Source organism: Zonotrichia albicollis, chromosome 3 (assembly GCF_047830755.1).
Source record: "Zonotrichia albicollis isolate bZonAlb1 chromosome 3, bZonAlb1.hap1, whole genome shotgun sequence".
NCBI classification, from domain to species: domain Eukaryota; kingdom Metazoa; phylum Chordata; class Aves; order Passeriformes; family Passerellidae; genus Zonotrichia; species Zonotrichia albicollis.
In genome coordinates, this window is record NC_133821.1 from 78,909,493 (window position 1) to 78,930,492 (window position 21,000).

At 39.4% G+C, this 21,000-nt stretch overlaps 1 protein-coding gene across 1 annotated transcript in view; it reads left to right on the plus strand.

The window, feature by feature from the left end:
- LAMA4 (laminin subunit alpha 4) overlaps window positions 1-21,000 on the plus strand; it is a 99,411-nt gene that overhangs the window by 61,248 nt on the left and 17,163 nt on the right. Inside the window, exons 17-27 of the mRNA XM_014265676.3 lie at window positions 424-609; window positions 5,485-5,624; window positions 6,806-6,979; window positions 8,005-8,147; window positions 8,492-8,654; window positions 10,733-10,866; window positions 12,013-12,184; window positions 14,220-14,351; window positions 15,372-15,511; window positions 19,033-19,168; window positions 20,274-20,411. Coding sequence (XP_014121151.2) covers window positions 424-609; window positions 5,485-5,624; window positions 6,806-6,979; window positions 8,005-8,147; window positions 8,492-8,654; window positions 10,733-10,866; window positions 12,013-12,184; window positions 14,220-14,351; window positions 15,372-15,511; window positions 19,033-19,168; window positions 20,274-20,411 — 1,658 coding nt within the window. The remainder of the gene's footprint in view (window positions 1-423; window positions 610-5,484; window positions 5,625-6,805; window positions 6,980-8,004; window positions 8,148-8,491; window positions 8,655-10,732; window positions 10,867-12,012; window positions 12,185-14,219; window positions 14,352-15,371; window positions 15,512-19,032; window positions 19,169-20,273; window positions 20,412-21,000) is intronic.

Below are 21,000 nucleotides of genomic sequence, written 5' to 3' on the forward strand. Positions count from 1 at the left end.
ATTAAATACTTTGTCACTGAAATTATTAACATTCTTCTTGTGCTGGTCTTGGCTGCTGTAGAGTTAATTTTCTCCACAGTGGCTAGCATGGGGCTGTGTTTTGCATTTTTGTTGAACACAGAGTTGATAATACAGAGATGTTTTTGTTGCTACTGAGCAGGGCTTACACAGAGCCAAGGCCTTTTCTGCTTTTCATGCTGGTGAGGATATTGGGGATGCATGGGAGGCTAAGAAGGAGCACAGCCAGGACATCTGACCCCAACTGACCAAAAGAATATTCCATTCCATACAGCATCATGCTCAGTGTATATAAACAGACAGGAAGAAGAGAAAAGGGAAGGGAAAGACAGAGAGTGGGAAGGGATGACAACACTTGAATATTTGAGAGAGCTCATTTCCTATCCTTCCCTATTTGTTCTGTAGAGGAGACCAGAGAGCGTCTGGAGCAAGCTCAGCTGAAGACTGCAGAGGCTGTAAGTGCCACCACGACAGTGACACAGGCTACCACCCCCATGGATGAGAACGTGAGGCTGTGGTCCCAAAACCTGCAAGACTTCCAGCACAATTCACAGGCATACAACAGTGCTGTGCATTCAGCTGGGGATGCAGGTAGGGTGACCTGAAGTTTGCCATTCCTCAGTGTTAAAAAGTCAGGAAATCACTGCAATAACATGTTGTATGAATTGTTTATGTTGCATATTCATCGTGTATAATCTTCTAGCATTTTGCCTCCATGAAAATTTTCACAAATTAGCAGTTGTCTAGGTCTTGACTATATTTTAAGAATGCTGGATCCTCAGGGACTTCCAAAAATTATTTAAACACTTAAGTGCTGAAGACTTGCTGAATTCTAGTTCGTTTTTATCAGGGTACCAAGGTCACACTGAATGATAAACAGCTTGTTTAAACACTTCTTCCTATTATGGTTGGTGAATTAGGGTTTTTTATTTGTTTGCTTTTTAACATTGAGAAGCATTTGAAAACAGAACTCCTTTGTCTTTAGGAGTGCAAACATGGAGAAGAAATGGTCCCTCACTTGATGAGCTTGTAGTCTAAACCAAGGGGTCAAAGAGGATAAAAGAGGAAATAAAATATTTAAGCAGGGTGAGTTCTGGAGAAGCTTGTAAACATCACATTAATTCCACTTTTATTACTGGAAACACTGGAAAACTTATTATGAAAAATTTAAGGGAAATAAAAAGACAAAAGAAAAGCTAAGGCAGACTACAAAATTAAAATGAAGATGATAGGCAAGAGTAGGAAAAGAGATGTGAAAATGAAGCTGAAATGAAGTGACTGTAGAAAGAAGGAAAAGAATAATTGGGGAAGAAAATAATCAATCTAGAAATTAAAATATTTGGAATAAAAAAATTGATTACAGCACCCCTATTTATTGTTCCATGTATTCTTGACTCTGCTCAGGAGGCTCACTAGTCATAAGATATTTATGGCCAGGGAGGTTGGAAGTCCAGAACAAGTCATTTCCTTCACACTTTTGGTGATACCTTCACCTGCAGACCTGTTCAGTGGTGTCTAGCCTCCTAAAAGTGCCCCAGAGAAATTCCATAACCTCATTGACTCTGACTCCAGACAGTCTAAATCTCAGCTCTACTGCCCTAAATGCTTTCTCCTTCTGTCAGGAACTTTGGCAACTCAAGTGTCATTTTACCACAAATGGTGTTGTGAGCAGCAAACCAAACACTGTTTCTAGTGTTCCAAAGTCACAGTCTTTCCTCTCAGCTGGGGAATCCCAAGAGTCATGTTATTTTCAGAATTCCATGATCCATAAGACCCTTACCCCTAGTATTTTTGGTTGAGTGCTCCCAAGAACTTGCATAGAAGTGGTTCCCTTTACACTAAAAAATTCAGTGCTATTCAATATCCCAATTTCTGACTCCAGAACTGGAGGAAACTCAGATTTCTCTGAGCTTTTCATCAAAAGGAAACAGTGAACCTGTCCCTCTGGGAATGGGTAAGCTCACTGCTAGTCACTGCACAGAGCTCCACAAGAGTGTAGTTAATATAACAGCACTTGTATTGGATTGCATTCCTGTAAAATGTTTTTGATCACCACAGAGCAGTTTAGGCTATGAGCTCTAATTACCATCTAAAATCATACAAATGTGGATATGATTGGCCTCCCAGGAGGGAATGGTATGATGAAAAATTTCCAAGAGAAACAGCGCGCTGTAGCTTACACATGAGGCTGTTTTTATTCACCTTTACACCTGATTTACATTTAACATTTTCCCTTGCCAGCTTAGTGGGTAGAGCAGCAACACAGACTGCATTTGGCTCTTCATGCTCAAAACGCAAGCAGACATACAGGATTCAAAAAAATCTGCTCATACTAGCTCTTTTACTGGAGGAAATATTTCCAGCATCATTTGAGGGGCTCTGTAAGAGTGAACAGAGTTAAAATGGCCAGCTCTCCCTTGGTTATGTTTCCAAAAAGGAAAAAGAACAGCTCCTAGGTGACGTGCTGGGAAAAAAAGTCTTCTCTGTGATGGTGGGTTTGCAGGTCAGGAGTCACCTTGAAGATATTTGTTCCTATCTGAGCTCCTGGAGGGCCTGCTGACCACAAACTAACTGTTGGAGAGATGCTAATATCCAACCTACAGCAAAGTATGCCCCAGTACATTTGTGAAGGAACCTTTCCCATGGCATTTTTGCTCTGAAGGCATTTGATTTGTTTGTTTAAAGCTATGATGAGATGTTTTTTGCCAGAAAGATCAGTTGGAAATATCTGAGAATAGAGATCAGTGCCACACAGGAGGCTGGCACAGGTAGAGCTCCAGACAGATGTGATTGTGATTCACAGCCCAGGAAGACAGATGCAGACGTGGCAGGCATGGTGGAATGTTCCCAGATCAGCTGTGTATTCTGCCAGGAGAGGTTGATCTGACAGGGAGAATGTCCATCCAAGTCCAAAGGAAAGTCACAACAAATGTTCAGACAGTGAACATTTGGTTGCCTGGAACACCAAAACACCTGATCTTGGTGCCAATATCAGTTGAGCAGCTGAAGCCTCTAAGCTGGCATGTCTGCACTGCCCTTGAATAAAGCTTTCACTTGTTGTTTGGAAGGGTGAGAGCATATCTTGTCTTGCAGTTTGTCTGAGAATAGCCCATCTTGCCATTGTGCATGGAACTGGTGGCCTTCAGCAGAGAGGATGGCAGACAGTTTGGGAAGGAAAAAGTAAAAGGGGAAAATGTCTGGAAGTTTGCAGTCACTTTGACAATTACCCTTCTATTCTTTTTTATATTTTATCACTGTGTAAGACTAGTTTTCTTTTCCACTCTCACCTTCATCTCAAAGACAAAAATCAAAATCAATGTTCTTCTGTGTTGAAGAATGTCATTATAAAGACCAAGAGGAAGAGATTTATACTGAGATTTCACAATAGTTCTAGTAGTTACAGATATCAGTTTTGTGTTTTCATGTTATAGCAGCATTTCAAGTTTAATACATCAAATTTCAAACAGAAAAGCCAGGTTTTAAGACAATGAATCAAACACAATTCCAAGTGAGTTATAGATTATTAAAAACAAAAAAGTAGCTGCAATTTGCTAAATCATTTTCTGAGATTGCAGTATTTTTGTCTTAAAACTGGAAAAAGGTAAAAAAAAAAAAAAAAAAACTTCCTGTAAGTTGATTTGGGTTTTGTTGGGGTTTTTTAAATGGAAAATTTAACACATTTTGGGATCACCAAAATTTACTGTAATTATTTGAGGATTCATTAAAATAATGATATTTTAATGTACAGTTCTTTATATAGAACAGCTGATTACTAAGTCCTAATGCATAAGGCCTTTCAGGACTAAATGGAAAAAAATTGAGGGTCTAAAGTTCTATATGGCCCACTCCTAGACTGAACTTTGTAAAACACAAATGAAAACAGCCAAGCAGAGACAGAACAGGACTGACAAATACAGATTTTTCACTCTATCCAAAAACAAGCAGACTTGTAGGACTCCATGGTGTATTTTCATAGTCTGGGTTGATATGAACAAGGCTGAGGCTTATTCAATGCAGGCTGGAAGCACAGAAAAGTGATTGGCGTCTGCTCCTCCTCCCTTGCTTTTTATACAGTCTCCTATATCTGATGATGAGCCCCTTTGCCTGCCTCTCTGCAGTCTTCATCCAGAAATATTCAAAGCCAGGCTGGGTGGGGCTCTCAGCAATGTGATCCAGTGCATGGTGACCCTGCCAACAGCAGGGGGGTTGGAACCAGGGGATCTTTAAGGTCCCTTCCGACACAAGCCTTTCTATGAGGCTCAGATGAAAGTAAAAATACGACAAGAAGAGCACAAGAGCAGGTAGATGTAAGTTGGCAACCCCTAAAATATCACTTTAAACCCTACAAATCTGGTCTTAACATTTACAGTGAATACATGTCATTAAAATTAACTCTGAATGCTGGATTTTTCTTATATGCACGTAGCTCGCAGCTAAAATCGCATTTCATTATACTCAGCTTCTTGTACCTACATTTAATTAAAGATGAGAAATGATGTGATGTGTAAATATCCTTCAAAGGGCAGCATGTCATTGGAATCTGATGTGATAAAATTGGATTATAATTAAGGGTAGTTATTTTTCCTTCTTGATAATTTTTCTGCTTATCTTCCTGGGAAAGGACGTCTCTGACTTTGAACAGGACAGAGCCCCTGCATTTCCCTTTGATAACAATGACATTTGCACAGGAACCACCTGAGGACACAGCAGTGACAGACCAAAGGTCCAGGACGCTAATTCATGACCTCTGGCAGATGCAGGCAGGAAAGTTAATGAGGCTACCAATCACAAGGGCTAGGACAGGTAGTAAGCACAGTTTAGGTGCACTTGCATCATCATCATCATCAGCCTTCTATTGTTGAAAACCACAGGATGAAATTGGCAGTGTTTCTATCACGAGAGCAGACTGTGAGCCGCAAGCAAACACGTCTCCTGTGCAGCCACTGCTGCTGTCTGGGTGGTGACCTCTGGGAGGCACACATAGCTGAAAACAGCCTATACATCTCCCCCACAGTGAATTTGAAGAGTTCATGAACCATAACTCTTGGATGCAGCTCCCAGGTCAGCCTCAGATACCCAATGCTGAACAAATAATCCTTCTCCTCCAGTTGCCACAGATGTAAAATTAGGCTTAACATTCATTTGTCTTGAAGGAAGATTAAAAGGTTAAAACTAGTAATGTTTGCAGAGTTCCTGGAGGAAAGTATTACAGAGGTAACACAGCACAGTATTACCTATAGTCCTAAGAAAACATAGTGTCCTTTGTGCAAAAATTATTTCCAAAACCTTTAGCAATACCAGATTCTTAGAAATCATTACTATTTCTGCATCTCACACATCATGATTATGACTTGGTCAGAAAGCAGAAAGAGACAGGTGAGCTAACCTAAGAGGGTGGAATATTCCTGATGCAAAACCAGTCTTTCAAAGAGGAAAAAAAGTCTGTCTCTTCTTTTCTAACTGCAGTGAAGAAACTTACAGAAGTCTTCCCTCAACTCCTGGACAAGATGCGCAGAGTAGAACAGAAGGCACCAGCAAACAATATTTCCTCCAGCATTCAGCGGATCAGAGAGTTAATTGCTCAAACCAGGAGTGTAGCAAGCAAGGTAAAACTTTTGGACTTTTGGGACTTTCGGTTAATAGTGCTAATAATCAAATCTTACTATAACCTCCATTTTCTTGGGTTATGCTAGAAGCCCAAACCTGAACATTGTCACCTCCCCAAAACTGGATGAACAAAGCACATTGGAGGTCATTAAAATCTTTACAGTTACTATTTGCAAGCCTTTGACATTATCATAGTATTCATGGTAACTATTGTTACTGCAGTAGCAACTTGACAATAAAGGTTTGGGCACAATGTATAAGATGGCCAGAACAACAAAACCTAATTACCTATAATTTGTAGGCAAATTACCTACAAAGCTAATTACCATGAGTAATAATTACAGCAATTTAATGTAAGCTTTTCTGAGATGACAGCATTTTTTTCCCCTTCTTTTGAATTAATTTTCTGCAGGGTAAGAGAATCCTTGGCTCACACATATTTAATAGAGAAAAAACCACTTTCATTACCATACATAAATAATGAAGGTTTTTTTCTCTAACAAGAACACCAAGGTCAAGTATATTTGAATCCATTCAGAGAAATGAAAAAATTCAGTGCATTACTGTATGTTCACAGCACTGGAATATAACTTGGAAAAATCAGTTTGTGTGTTGTGCTTGACTGTTCTTTAAAATGTATTTTGTGTTTCAGGTATACTGTGTTTAAACTTGAAAACATTACTTCAGTTATGCTGAAAGCATTTTGAACTAAAATGAACAGTTTTCCAGTTTTTTTAGCATCTCATAAATATCACTGTAGATTCAATGACAGGATTACTCATGAGCAGAAAATGGTTGTACTACTTCCAAAGCAAAGAAATAAATTACGGGCAGAAGTTTTATAGCTCTGTAAGAATTTCATTATGTGGCATACATAGTAATGTAGCCCTGATTCAACTAAGCACACATCTATCTCCCACTGAAATGTAATTTACTTTAGGAATATGCCTAAGCAGAGTTCATTAGGACCTTTAATCAATTTTAAGATAACTTTCTCCATAATCTGTACAGCGTCTTTCAGGAAAGATTGTTACAAACATACAATTTACATGCCAATATATAGGTGCCAACTCCACTCTTGCAGTAAGCAAGGCAGCTGGCACAGTATTGTTACACACTTACCTTTAGTAATGACCCCAGGCAACAGCACCTGTCTCACTTTGCCCATTTGCAACTGCAGGTCCAAGTCTCTATGATGTTTGAAGGCCAATCTGCTGTTGAAGTCAATCCAAAGATCAACGTGGAAGAACTGAAATCTTTCACTTCCATGAGCTTGTACATAAAGCTCCACAAAGACAACCCACAGATGGCAGCCTCTCCAGACAGATTCATTTTGTACCTGGGAAACAAGAATGTAAGAGAACAGCCCAGTTAACTTTTATGCATAAATTTTTTTTAAAAATACGTCAGTTTGAAATTTATTTTCCTTCAGTTTTTCCTCTCACTTTTTCTTCATGTTTCAGAACTAAAGGTGTCTGTTCTATAACCGTCATTGATTTTGTGACAAGCAAAGAGTGAGGGTTCCTGAGACCCCTGTCCTTGAGACTTGTCACCCCAAACAATGAAGGATTCTCTATAAAAAGCAAATTAGACTGCCTGGCAGTGCACTGCTTTGATTGTCACTGCTGAAAGCCACACTTGCTATCTCCTCTGCCAACACCAAGGTGCTCTAAAGCAGTTAATGTCACCTGCCTGGCTTCTGTGAGATATGCTTTAATCAGTTTATGCTGCTGACAGTGTCAATTCCAAATCTTTGAGGTCATAGGCCCACAAGATAAGCAGGCTTCTTTATCTGTGGCTTGTGCTGCTGTTGTACACTCTGTACACTCTCGGTCACTACTTTGAAATAGCTGTTCTTTAAACTGTGGTTCTGAAAGGAAAAAAAATCACTACTCACAAGCCAGGTATCATTCTGGCAACCCATTTCTTGGGAAGGTAAAGAGCCAGGCTTTCATTTTTAAGCTTTCCTAAAAAGAATGTCTACTGAATATAAATCAAGTGAAACGCCTCTTGGCAGAATATTTAATTACAGCATAATACTTAGGCTTTAGACTATTTCCTGCACATGGCGCTGCGCACTAAATAATGATGAACAGCTTCCCATTGAACATGACTAATTCATGGTCAGCAGAGATCTCATGACCTTGAATTTACCTCAGTCAAAATGGATATAAAGTAAAATATCAGAGGCTTTTGTTCTGAACAGTTTTATGCGGTGAAAGCAACCAATTAGAGAATGATGGTTTTGTTTCTATTTAAATAGCTTTCAGTAATATTTAAAGGTGTCATTCAGTTTATCAAAGCTTACCTTGACTTATGTCCTGCATTAAATCTCTTTCTATGTTTTATCTCTAACATCCCTCTCCATTGGTATTTTAGGCAAAACATTACATTGGTCTTGCAATTAAAAACGACAACCTTGTGTATGTTTATAATCTGGGGGGCCAAGACGTGGAGATACCTCTGGATGCCAAGCCAGTCAGCACCTGGCCTTCTTACTTCAGCATCATCAAAATTGAGAGGTAAAGTGATAACGTGTATTTCCCCAAAATCAAACAGTTCGTGGGAAAAATCAAGAAGAAAAGGCTGTGTCAGAACTGCTGATCAGGAATTTTCAGTGCCTAGTTCTACTGAAATAAATGGAAATTCTTCCTGATTTTGAAGGGCCAAGACCCAAGGGGCCACAGGGAGGAATAGATAGTGTTTGTGGTCCCTCCCTTTTTTTACCTCCTGATTACTAGTCCTTGCTAAGGAATAAAAACCCTTCCAGTTTTCAGTTACCTCCTGAGATGGGGGCTTGTTTGTTCTTTTGTAAGTCTGGCCAACATGAAATTCTCTTCTCTTCTCTTACAATTCTTTTCTGCAGGATCGGAAGACACGGCAAAATGTTTTTAACTGTGCCCAGTCTTAGCAGCACAGCTGAAGAAAAGTTCATCAAAAAGGGAGAGGTGCTTGGTCCTGGCTCCCTTCTTAATTTGGAACCTGAAAATACTGTTTTCTATGTTGGTGGAGTGCCTCCAGACTTCATGGTTGGTCAGATAAATATTCTGTATTCAAAATTAAATATTGCAAACTAACCTTGCTGGACTTCCATTTAAACACAGAAATGGTACATTAAAAAAAAAAAAAAGCCCTTATTTAGTCATTAATCATCTTAGAACTCTATCTTTTAGCCATGGTGAAGAAGTTTTGCCTAGCATATTTTGTCATGCAAGTATGATGATCAGGTGTCTGTGAGCTGCTGTTCAGGTTTCCTGGAAACTACTAAAAGGAAGTCTTGCTAGCTGTTAAATAGCATGCATAAACAAAGGCGTATTAGTCCAACCTAACTTGCAGGCTACCACTATTTCTCAATGCTAATGAGTTCTTGGTACTTAGAATTTCTCTTTTGCAACTGTCACAAAAGTGTATTGCTAATATTAGGATCTTGTGGCAAAGCAGCAATACAGTAATTTGTTTGAATTTAAATTATCACTGATTCAAATCCAGACTTATAACAGCATAAAAAGTTGCCTGTGCAAAATATGTCTGAAGACCCGTGTGAGACAGTAGCATCACTCTAGTTCCTAATAGTCAGCATAAATGAGCACCTCACTTACCTGCTTTTGTGAACATACCAGTTCCCCTTTTGGAATTTAAAAATTGCTATGAATGATCTATGCTGTGAAAATTGCATGGCTGAATAAAAACACACCTAGAAAGACTTTAGAGAATCCTAAATTCTTTAAGCTAACTGTAGTAGGTTCTAAAAAGATCCAAATACTGATCCACAAGCAGCTCTTCTAAAACATAAAAACAAAAAAAGAGTAACTCAATACACTTATGCATTCCTGAGTTTGGCATTGTTATGACTTATAGATACATGCCATGGCAGGAATTTTGGATTACTGAGCCCTGGGTGCAAACTGCCCAGGAATAGGACTGAAGACTGAATAACAGTTTCATACACATGTGCACATACAAAAAGTCAGCCAGCAAATGAACCCTCCAAGTCTGTTCCAGAGCATAGCAGAGGAAAAAGAAAAGAGGAGAGTGAAGTGGAAAGGGAAATAGGAAGAAAAGGATTCATGGTACTATTTGATAGGCATCTGGGTCCCTCCCCCTTAGAAAAGGACACCTCACACTTTTATTTATTAACATAGAGTCTGATTTGTTAAAAGCCTTTTGCTTTCCTGTTACATACTTTGCAAATATGAAATGCACCACTTAACCACTAGAACTCTCATGCTTAACATAATTTCAAAGACTAGAAAAAACAAAGGAAAAAAAGAAAACATGATCATTTACCAAATGTATCTGCGCTGCAGATAAGAATGTAATTTTCTTTTACAGCTACTTATATTCTGTCTTGCTGTATTACCATTACTATTGTATCATAAGAAAATGAAAATAATGAGAAGATGAAGAAAAGCTACTCACAGTGATCAAACTCTGAAGTACAAGAGGTGTTATTCTTGTCACACCTGTTCCACAAGGCAAAATATTTTAATATAAAAAGAATAGTCTAGGTCTGTTAGCTTTATTCTTTTATATTTTTCCCCTCACCAGTGTGGCTGTTTAAATTCCATTTGCAGTGACCTTTGTTAAAAGAAGTCTCTACATCCTGCTAGCTGTTCAAAATAATACCTACTGAGGATTACCCACTGGCACAGATTTTGAATTCCTGTCTCCTGGGTTTAAAGAGCTCTCTCATTTCTCTCTCTTTAATTATGGTATGGAGTTATTTTTCTGGCTGTGAAGAATATCTATGCATTAGATATGAAATATCCACTGAGTTATTCAAACACATTGAGTAAGCTCTCTTATTAGTCAAATCTTAACCTTTTTCCCTGTTTTCAAGCACGGGCCCATCAAAACCATAGAAGTTTTTGTTTGCAGTTGCCCTTCCCAGCCTAATTCTCTCACTGTGAGAGCATTTATGTGCTCCCTTTTCACTTACAGCCCAAAGGCCATATCATATGAAGACTATTCTCAGCAGTATCAACCTTTTCTTTTGAAAATACAAATTGCACAGGGACAAAACAGATCCCAGGCACAAATGCTCTCACAACACCCAACTAAAGAGAGCCACCTTTCTCCTTTTAACTCTTCCTTGTCCTCTGCACAGCTCCCTCCTAGCCTAAACCTACCCGGCTTCATCGGCTGCCTGGAGCTGGCGACCCTGAACGACGATGTGATCAGCCTGTACAACTTCAAGCGCGTCTACAACATCGACACCACCACATCGCCACCTTGTGCCAGGTAGGGGACAGTCTTACAAGTGCCGGTCCTGATGGCTCATTCACATTAAAAAAAGTGAAGGTGGCATTGAGTTGTCCCAGAAGGAAGTTGGTGGCTCTTAGGCATCGACAAGTTTAATAATTTTTTTATTTATTTATAAATCTATGTATGTATGGAAGTTGGACTGCTTATGAGTCCTTTTTAGCATGAGATATTCTATGATTTTCCTGCTGTCTCCACTAGCTAGCTCACAATCTTGTTCATGTCTTCATAAAGGAAACTGCCACATTAGCTGGGGCTTGTTCCAGGCTCCCTCCCCACCCCACTGCTTGCCTAGGACAGAGCTTCTCCTGACTCAAATCACGTTGCTCCAAGTGATACTGCCACAGACAGTCAGTCTACTAGACCAGATAACCTTGAGTGAAGTTCCACCCCCCAGCTAGGAAGGCTTGTACAAAACTTTACTGCTGCCATACAATTAAAGCCACCACAGATATTCCTTAGATGAGGCGTTCACAAACTGGGAAATGCAGCTCCTGAAGTAGAAGTGAACATCAGCTGCAGCATTCATTTAGCACAGACACAGCAAGCATTTTGCTCACCCTACAGGCAGCAACAGCAGAACCTCTCCCTGGAAAGAAGAGAGTAATTTGCAGCATGCACTGGGAAGAAATGCAGGAAGTGTTGGGATAGAGAAAATGAGCTTCCCACACCATTCCCACAGGGAGTGCAAGCTGCTGCCCTCCAGAACAGAGCATACCAGAGTCAGCTAAAGTTCTTGGAGAATTCAAATGGATTTCTGCACAAACTGGGAAAGCTCTTAATAGACATATCTGTGCATCCTTATAATGAGGAAGTGCTGCGGGCCTATCACTTTACAAGGATGAGTAAAGAATTTTCCCATCCTCTACATATAGCACAGGATAAAAGCATGATATAATGATGAAGGAGTTAAAGGCACCTTCAAAGCTACACATTATTTCTCAGGAAAAAAAAATCCCAGAAAAAAATTGCAAGGAAGTCACCAGTCTCACCATTGCCAGACAGAACAGAACTTCAGAACAATTATTTCAATAAAGCATGTAAAGGCATTTAAGTTCCCCTAAATTAAAATGGGGGATCAACTAATGGGGCCAACTAATCCTGCCCTGTTTGTTTTTTTCATAGAGATAAGTTGGCTTTCACTCAGAGCAGGGCTGTGAGCTATTTCTTTGACGGTTCTGGCTATGCCTTGGCCAGAAACATTGAGAGAAGGGGAAAATTCAGCCAGGTAACTCGATTTGACATCGAAGTTCGAACGCCTACAGACAATGGATTGATCCTGCTGATGATAAATGGGGTGAGTATCAAGTCCTACTAGTACCCTTTATCCATTGGCACCACAAGTTCCTCAGTACCTGGAATATCTTGGAAAACCCAAAATGTTTATGTCCTCACATTTAACTTCTGGGAAGAGGAAACACTTTGTATTTGTCTGGTCCACGTATACATTAGGAGGTGACTGGAAATTGCTCTGAAAGGCCTCAGGAAACCAAAGCCCTGATCTGGACTCTGCTTTTATCCAGAGACAGTCTGGACTTCAAACTGGTCATATCCTCGTGATGATACTTCAGACTGCAGTTAAACCCAGTTGTTGTGTCTCTATTTAAATATGAATGGTCAATCAAAGCTATAGGAAATTTCTGTGAAGTAACTCCCAAAAAGCAGCCACTTCATGGTAGCTGCCACTTTATAACTGTGCCTCAGGGTGTACTAGAGCTAAATATTTAAGTTACTGAAAAGAGAAAGCAGTCCAAATAAAAAGGCTTGACCCAAATGTCAGGAGTTTTTCTGAAGTGTGAGAGTGATGCAATCTCTGTAAGAGTTTGAAGACATGAAAATAGCTTCTGAAGACAATCATGGGGGGTTTTTTGTCTTTGGGCATTTCCAATCAAGCTCAGGATTACAGAAAAGACTAGAAAAGCCACAGAAAACTTTGTTCTGTGCAGATGCAATCCACAGACAGACACTTGTGTAGACATCTACATGTAACATTGCTTTAAGCATTTAGGAAAAAAAATCCACTCTTATTAGAAGAGCTACTCTGTAGTGTTTGCCTTCAGAGTAACTTCCAGAGGAGGGTGGTGGGAAGCAATTGCTCTGCAGCATAGCATGATACCACTAACCTTCATTCTTAGGAAGTTTTGACTAAGCAGTTGCTGTTAAAAGTTGCAGAGCACTCAGTTTTCTTCACAGCAAAAGCACCTAGACATTTCTTGGAGATGTATACATTTTGTATTTGTCAGTGGAAACTGCAATCAGGTTGGATATCAGCTGTGCGAGACCTTGCCTGCTCACAAGCACTTTTAGAAAGTCTATGTAAGGTGGTCCATTATCCAATTCTGCAAAGACAGCTCATAAATACTCTTAATGTAATCCTTGTTTCATTTTCAAGTTTATGTTGTTCAGAACAAACCCAAGCTGCAGTTTCATTTAAAAGTGCTAGATTAAAACCTACTCTTACTTCTTTAAGTAGTGACTTCTGAAGGTGGACTCATTTATGCCAAAGACAGCAATTCTTAGCCTGCAGCAGTGAATTGAGAATTATTGTTCCCATGTTTCCATTAGCCATAAATACCAGGAGAGAAGAGACAAAACATTGAAAGCATTAACTCAGAAGCACGTTTGCTGTAAATTTTGTTTCTGTTTCTTTATGTTTAATTTTGGAACAAGAATAATTCTAGGGTGCAGATCTTCATTTCAAGCACTCCCTAAAGATTTTCTAAAGTACAGCTCTTGTTTATAAAATTTAGGTCACCCAGCCACAGAACAGAAACTGAATCATAAAGCAGGAGCAGTCAGGAATTCTAGAAACCAAATACATAGTAAATATACTCCAGCTATTGCTGTCATTTCACTAAATACATCAGTGCTCATCAGGCCTATGAAAGGACAAAATCCTGAGTGATTACAGACTTTGTGATAGAACCTCATAATGCAGACACAGCCATATGTGCACAACATTGCTTTCACCAGCATAATATCTTTCATTTAGGGCATGTAGTATTATTTCAACAGTGAATAGGTGTGCTCACATCAGGAATACCTTGCTGGTAGAGAATAGTGACATCACTGTGCCACCAAATACTATTTCTATAAAGAAACAGTTCCAAGTCTTCCAAAAAAATGACACTTATAAAACAATTTTATGTTCATGGGCATATATAAACATATATTACAAATATAAAAATGTAGAAAATGTGTTACACTTTTGCAAATAAAAATTTATTTCCTAGCATGCTTTTCCCAGTGTCAGTCTTATAACTCTGTTTATAAACTTTTTTTTAATTGCTGCCACACAGTCCTTTTCTGACTGCTGTTTTGTTTTCACACAGAGCACGTTCTTCAGCCTAGAGATGCAGAATGGTTTCTTGTACCTCCGCTATGACTTTGGTTTCAGCAGTGGCCCCGTGCTTCTTGAGGACTCCATGAGGAAGGCTAGGATTAACGATGCTAAATTTCATGAGGTACAGATGTGGTTACTATCACAGCTGTTTGCCCAACTATCCCAGAGGCTCCAAGCAGAAATAATTGCTCCAATGGCCATGAAAGGTGCCAAAGGATGAGGGGCAGGCAGTGATATGGTAGAACAGGCGGAAGAGCAGAGGGCATGCAAGTCCTACCAGTACCGAGCAGAGGAAAGGGAAGGCTGTCCCTGCCTCCTCATAAATCAGTGTTTGTAGACAGACTGTGTGTATTACTAGCCAAGGACAGGACCATTCACATGGGAGAAAGCTTTATTAATTCCATATGAAATTATATCAAGGACAGTCTTCTATATCAAATATAAAACTTTCCTCAAGTGAAACCATGCCGTTATGATAACTTGACCACCTTAGTTATTATGCTTTGCATTACAAGAACTACAGCATTTACTATTTCCTTTGAAAAGAGAGTTGATTTGGTAGCAACCTTTTATATATGCACAGTATTTTAGGGACTTTGGCAGATGTAAAATATCTACTTGCATTTAGTTTCAGGGAATTTGCTGTAAGCCAATGTAACTGTGACAGCAATAAATTCCCCCCATAGTGAGTTGCTTCTCCTGCCTTTTACTTGATGTCAATTCAAAGTCTGGTTCGTGACCAAAACTACAGCTATAGATCTGTTCGTGTTTAAGCAAAGAACAATTTAACTTTTTATGCTTTGACAGTGAAATAACTTTTTAAAAGTATGCCTTAACTTTTGGATAAATCAAGAAAGCATTCTGAAGTTTACAGAACTTCTGTTTGCCACACTGTAGAATTTGATACCTTTTCTTTATTCTTAATTGAAATATCCTGAGGATTCAGTCATCAGAAAAATAGTGACATCAAAACAAACTTCCTATTAGTAATCACTGTCAGCCTCTCCCAATTTACAACCAAATTCTCTGTTAAATGGGAGGAACTTTTCAAGCAGAAGGTACAAAGATGCAATCAATTTTGCAAGATCACCATAACAGCTTATAAAAGATGACACTTCTAAGCACATGCTTTTCTTTTCAGATTTCTATTATATATCACAATTCCAAGAAGATGATCTTGGTAGTAGACAGAAGACACATAAAAAGTGTGGACAATGAAAGAACAGCAATGCCCTTCACAGACATTTACATTGGAGGAGCACCTACTGAGATCTTGCACAGGTTGGTTTACAAATGAGATTAAATCAGTATGTTCAATGAATCACCATATGTAAAGTTGCATGGCCTGTCCTTAAGGAGTAACAATGAAACAATTTCTTTGGCATCAACCTTATGTAAAACAACCCTTCAGACACTCTTTTAAGTGTGTCTCAGAACTCTTAAGTACTCAAGACAAGGCTTGATCCAGCACATTTAAATTTTACTGACACTGGCCCTGTTTTAGAAAGAGTAACAGGGATAGTTGTGTTCTTCAAACAAAAAGGCTTTTTCAAAAACATGTTAACATATAAAATTGGTATTGCTTCTTGCTCAGCAAATGTGACCAACACCCTCTACCAACCACATTTTCAATCTAAAGATGATCTTTTTCCCACTAAGCATTTCAGTTCTGATTTGTCTCAGGTTCTCTTTGGATCAAAGTCAGCTGGCTCTGTGTAGGCGTGGGAAGAAAAGGTCTCATTTTCCTATTGCACCATTTGACAGAAATGCAGTTTAATCTCAGTAGACTGTGCAACTCATTTCCTGCCACAGGAATCTGCTGGACCCCAGGCCATGCCCTGAGAGCAGACTGGCTACTTGAAGAAGGGTATTCTCTTCTGATGGGCAGTATTCATTCCCAGGGTCAGACAGCAAGGCCAGAATTTTCAGAGAGGCTCCAGCTGCTGTTTCAAGTGTCATAACTGCTAACAGGAATACCCTCCATGTTAAAAAAAAAAAAAAAAAAAAAAAAAAAAAAAAGGCAACTGTTGAGCAACAGCTTCTGGGACTTAGTGGTAAATCTTGTCACATTTTATTCTTTATTTTGTTGTCAGAATTAACTGCTGACTTGAAAACTAATATCTGAGATACAAAGTGCTTAATCTTTAAGCTTTTAAGACAGTGACAAACTTCATGTAAAGAAAAATTATGCCTTTCAATCTCCTGTAGTTATTTGAACGTGCAGACAAAGTGGTGGGCAAGGGAGAAACAGAGTATAATGTAACTGTCCTTTCAAATAGTTCTTTTCAAAGGTCTTTCATAAGGGGCTATTAAGATAGCTAGTGGAGTGGAGAAAGAAAATGCTGCAGTAGATTGGAAAGCAGCTGGGAAAGAGAAAATAGGACATAGTAGTAACTTTTCAATTTTCACAGTATAAAAAGTCTACAGCACATGCTCAAAGGATCTCTCTCAGGGCTGGTATTAAATACATTAATGATCTAGAAAGAAAGTGCAGAAGGATGGTGAAAATTACTCTCATTAATCAAGGCTAAAGAACAGTGAAAAAGCCCAGAAGGACCTAGAAATCTAGGCAATTGAGCAGCTCAATGGCAGATGAGACTTGTTCGCAAATATAGGACAAAAGATGAATCACATGAATTAGGCCTGCAATTTTCCAAGCAGATTGTGGTTATTCTGAAAGACACCTGGAAGGTACTGTCAAAGCAGAAAAAATAGCATCTCAATTAATAGGCAGTATCAGACAAAAAATACCATAGGCATTGTAAAAATATTATCAATTATAATGTTAAAAATATATACAGAAATTATTTAAGCAGAGGTGCAACTTTGTCTCTGATATTATACTCAGTTTTCATTCTCTTTACAAGAGTAGACAGCAAAAAGTATGGACCAAACGTGGTGGCATCATTCTATTTTTATCAAGAGCATAAGTTAGTATCCTACTGATGATGTACTACTCTCTCTACTGCCGCTACTATCTACTACTGATATTTATGCTTCCTCTTTGCAGACAGACTCACATTTAACCAACTCTGCAGGGCAGCAGCAGTGTGGGGAAACTAGCTCTAGTCTCATAGTAGTCTAATATTCTTCTGAAGCAACATAATTTTCTCTCTTCAAATGCATTTTTCTCTGTCAATTGCCTTTTTTCTCCAAGTGAATGAATCTGCAAGTACCACCATACATTATTTTATCCCACCTCACTCACTGCATAAAGCAGAAAGCTAAGGGTAGGTAGGAGCACTGGGTACTTAACTCTTAACTGAATGAAGAGATTAACTCAGAAGCCTTTCTTTAAGTGAAAGCCTTTCTTCTATAGCTTGTGTCTAGAAAATGGTGTGGCATTTAACAGAAAGGCATATTTGTCACATCCAGGCAGCCTCAGGCCCAATCAGAGTAAAGATTATAGTGGTTAACTGACACCCCACAATTTGGTCCAAATCCCAGTAAGGATGGCAGAAGCCTTTCTGCTGGTTTTGCCTTCCTGCTGATTTCACTGTGGAGCAAATGAAGCCCCTAGAGCACTCCACTGTATTTCAGACACGTACACGTACATCTGCACTACCTTGCCTGATAGTCTGGTTTTGCCAATGCAAAATTAGTAATTTCCAGACCTTGATTCTTCTGCCGTGCTCCCAATATCTGCCTTACAATGAGATAACTCACAGACAACAAGTGCAGGTAGCAATGTCAACAGTATCATGTCACACAAGGTGAAGAGAGTCCCACTGCTAAGGTACGCCTTGCTTAAAGGACAAAGACTGCTTCCAGGCAGCCAAGTCAGAACTCTGGATTTCACACCCACTCCCTCAGTGTACTTGCTCCCTAGCTATCTCCTGGACTGGTACGCAGCAGCTCCCATGTAATTTTCTTACCCCTATCACAGACTCACTGTGATTTTATGCAAATGATTTCTTCATGCACCTTGAGATTTGTGAGACTAAATTCAATTATAATCATCCTGTGCTGTAATGTTGTGCTGGTATGTTGGAAAGGTGTGGAGTTGAAAAACTGAGAATAATGAGTAGGAGCAACTGGGATTCACTGCTGTGCTGTCTACCTCAAATCTGACATAAAAATGATCCTGGAAGCCCACCCACTGCTCTCATTTAAAATTATGTAAACCCACACATCAGCAAGTAGAACTTACTCTTACTTCCCTGATGTTTGTTAGTATTTTTCAAAAGAAATAGCGACCTATTTGTTGTCATCTTATTGCAAAAGTTTCATACCTTCTCAGTGATGTCTCCTGAGCAGCTCCTCATAGCACTGACTCCTTCTTCACAGCACAGCCAACAAACTCCAACAAATCTCCTCACTCAGCTTACCCACTCTTTTGTAGCACTCTTCTTATTGGGCACAGCTGTGGCTTATTAATGTGTGTTCCTAATCTTTGGTGATTAGTACAGCTGCAACTCAGGTGTGAGACTACCTTCTGCACTATCTTTATTTTCTTACATTCTATCCCTCCACGCCCATTTGCTTGCAAAGGCAAGAATGGAGCTTGCTAATAAAAGCAAGACAGGAAACCTAAATCAGAACTTCTCTTCAAAGTTAAAAAAATTGAGATAAAAATCTATTACTATAAGTAGTTATAAATGTGTTATATCTTTTACAATTGGTGCATCTTGACTTTTCAAAACATAGAATGTGGCTCATTAGTTGTTTTACATAAAGATGCAAGAATTGTGCGCTAGTGAGGCAAGTTACTGAAGTTCTTCCAGAACATCTTGGCAACAAAATCCCATTCAGGAAGACAAGGGCTATCTAACTGCAGTTTGTTTGGCATTGTTGTCCAACAGCATTAGTTCACATCTGGCAGGAAGTATCGGCTTTAAAGGCTGCATGAAGGGTTTCCAGTTCCAAAAGAAGGATTTCAACTTGTTGGAAGAACCAGGAACCCTGGGAATCAGCTATGGGTGCCCAGAGGATTCACTGGTAAGCATAACACCATTTGTGACATAACAGCAATTTTGACAATGGGTATAGCTGGGAGCTTGAGTTTTACTCCAAACAATGGAAAGACAGTCTCCCACCAAGGAAATGACTGTGCACTCATTGACTAGCAGAGGTGGTGGGTTTGTGTGTGTCTGTTAAGTCTGCTGACATAATACCCAGTTTTCACTCTGAACTATAGCACTTGAAATTCTTCTCATATGTGAAACTGCAATGTGAAAACTCAATAAATTATGTATTGCATTCTGAATGGAAATATTCCAATGTAATTCATTTTTTTCTTAAAGATATGAGAAGAATCATCCTTACATGCATCCTAATACAGATGTGTGAAATGGAAAAGACAGCAAAAAATTCACCCTTCAAATGAGTTCTCTCTTTAAGCCAGATCAGCTCTTCCTCTGTGATACACACACCAACTGCACCAGCATTAGCTCTGAGAAAATTGCCATTTACCTTCTGGTTCCTTCATTCACCATTTGTCCAGTACAATGCAAGGCTGGCAAATCCAGATAGTGTTTGGGGTCTTCATCCTGTGGCCATGTCTATCAAAAGCCATGCTGCAAACCTGTGAAGAGGAAGGATTGCTTGTAGAACTCATCACACCACCTCACCCTTTTCTGAACATGGAAGCTCTCTGCAATTTGTCCTGCCTTGGACCTAGCCTTGCTCGTGACACTCAGAGGGTTATAGACCACCTTACCCCAGTACCCAGCACAGCACACAAAGTAACATGTCACATGCTGGAACTGTAATTCAGTGCCACACAGCTCAGACAGGGGCATGAGCACCTCTGCCTCCACTTTTCATGCTCTTTAACATCAGCAGACTTAGGATGGGGCCAAGATCCCAGGAATCTGGGAATAATTTGACTTAGTCTAAAATTGCTACACTTTCTCAAGATTTTCCCATGATAGGAGAGAAAGCCTATACAAATTAGGGCAAGATATGCAGGAAAAATTGGTTTTTAGAACTGAACTGGCTGGAACTGTTGAAAAAAAAAAAAAGAAAAGAAAAAGCCCCATTCTTTGTATTATTGGAATGTTTTTTGAGCTGTACTTCTAATTTCATTTTATTTAATACACAGATGTCCCGCAATGCATATTTCAATGGTGAGAGCTTCATAGCATCAAGCCAAAAAGTGTCCCTCTTTACTGAGTTTGAAGGAGGCTTTAATTTCCGGACCTTGCAGCCCAGTGGGCTGTTGTTTTACTATTCTGAAGGGGTAAGTATCTTTTTTTTTTACTGTTTGTTTTATTTTACCTTTTAATTTTTTTCCCCAGGAGGATACTAGGGGAATAATACAATTTCTCACTTTATGGTTTCAACATAAAGCAGTCCGCAATATAGAAGCATTCACTGGTGACCTCATTTTTACAGTTTGGATTTGATCTATAGATGAGAACCAGTAATGCTTCGATGTTATTTTGATGCTGAGAAGAGAAACGGGATCATATGCCTAGAATTAACATGCATCCACTTGTGCTCGCTGAAGTCCTTAGGGCCGAAATGCACAGAGCATCTTGCTGCGCTCAGCAGCACTGCAATCCCTATTTGGACCTGCAGGTGCTACCAAAGTACAAATAATATTAAGGACCTGACATTTGCCATCCAGACAATCACCGAGAAGCAAAGTTTGTTTGAATTAGTGGCACGGCATTTTGAGCATTGCTGAGCTGACAGAAATCAGTCACAAAGCTGCCTATGTTCCCAGATGGCACTCAGACCTCCATGTGTGACTGGGAAAAGCTGCACTTGAGAACGGCTCCTTGCAGCTCTGGGAAGCCAGGCTGCTCTACGTACCCCCTCAGAAG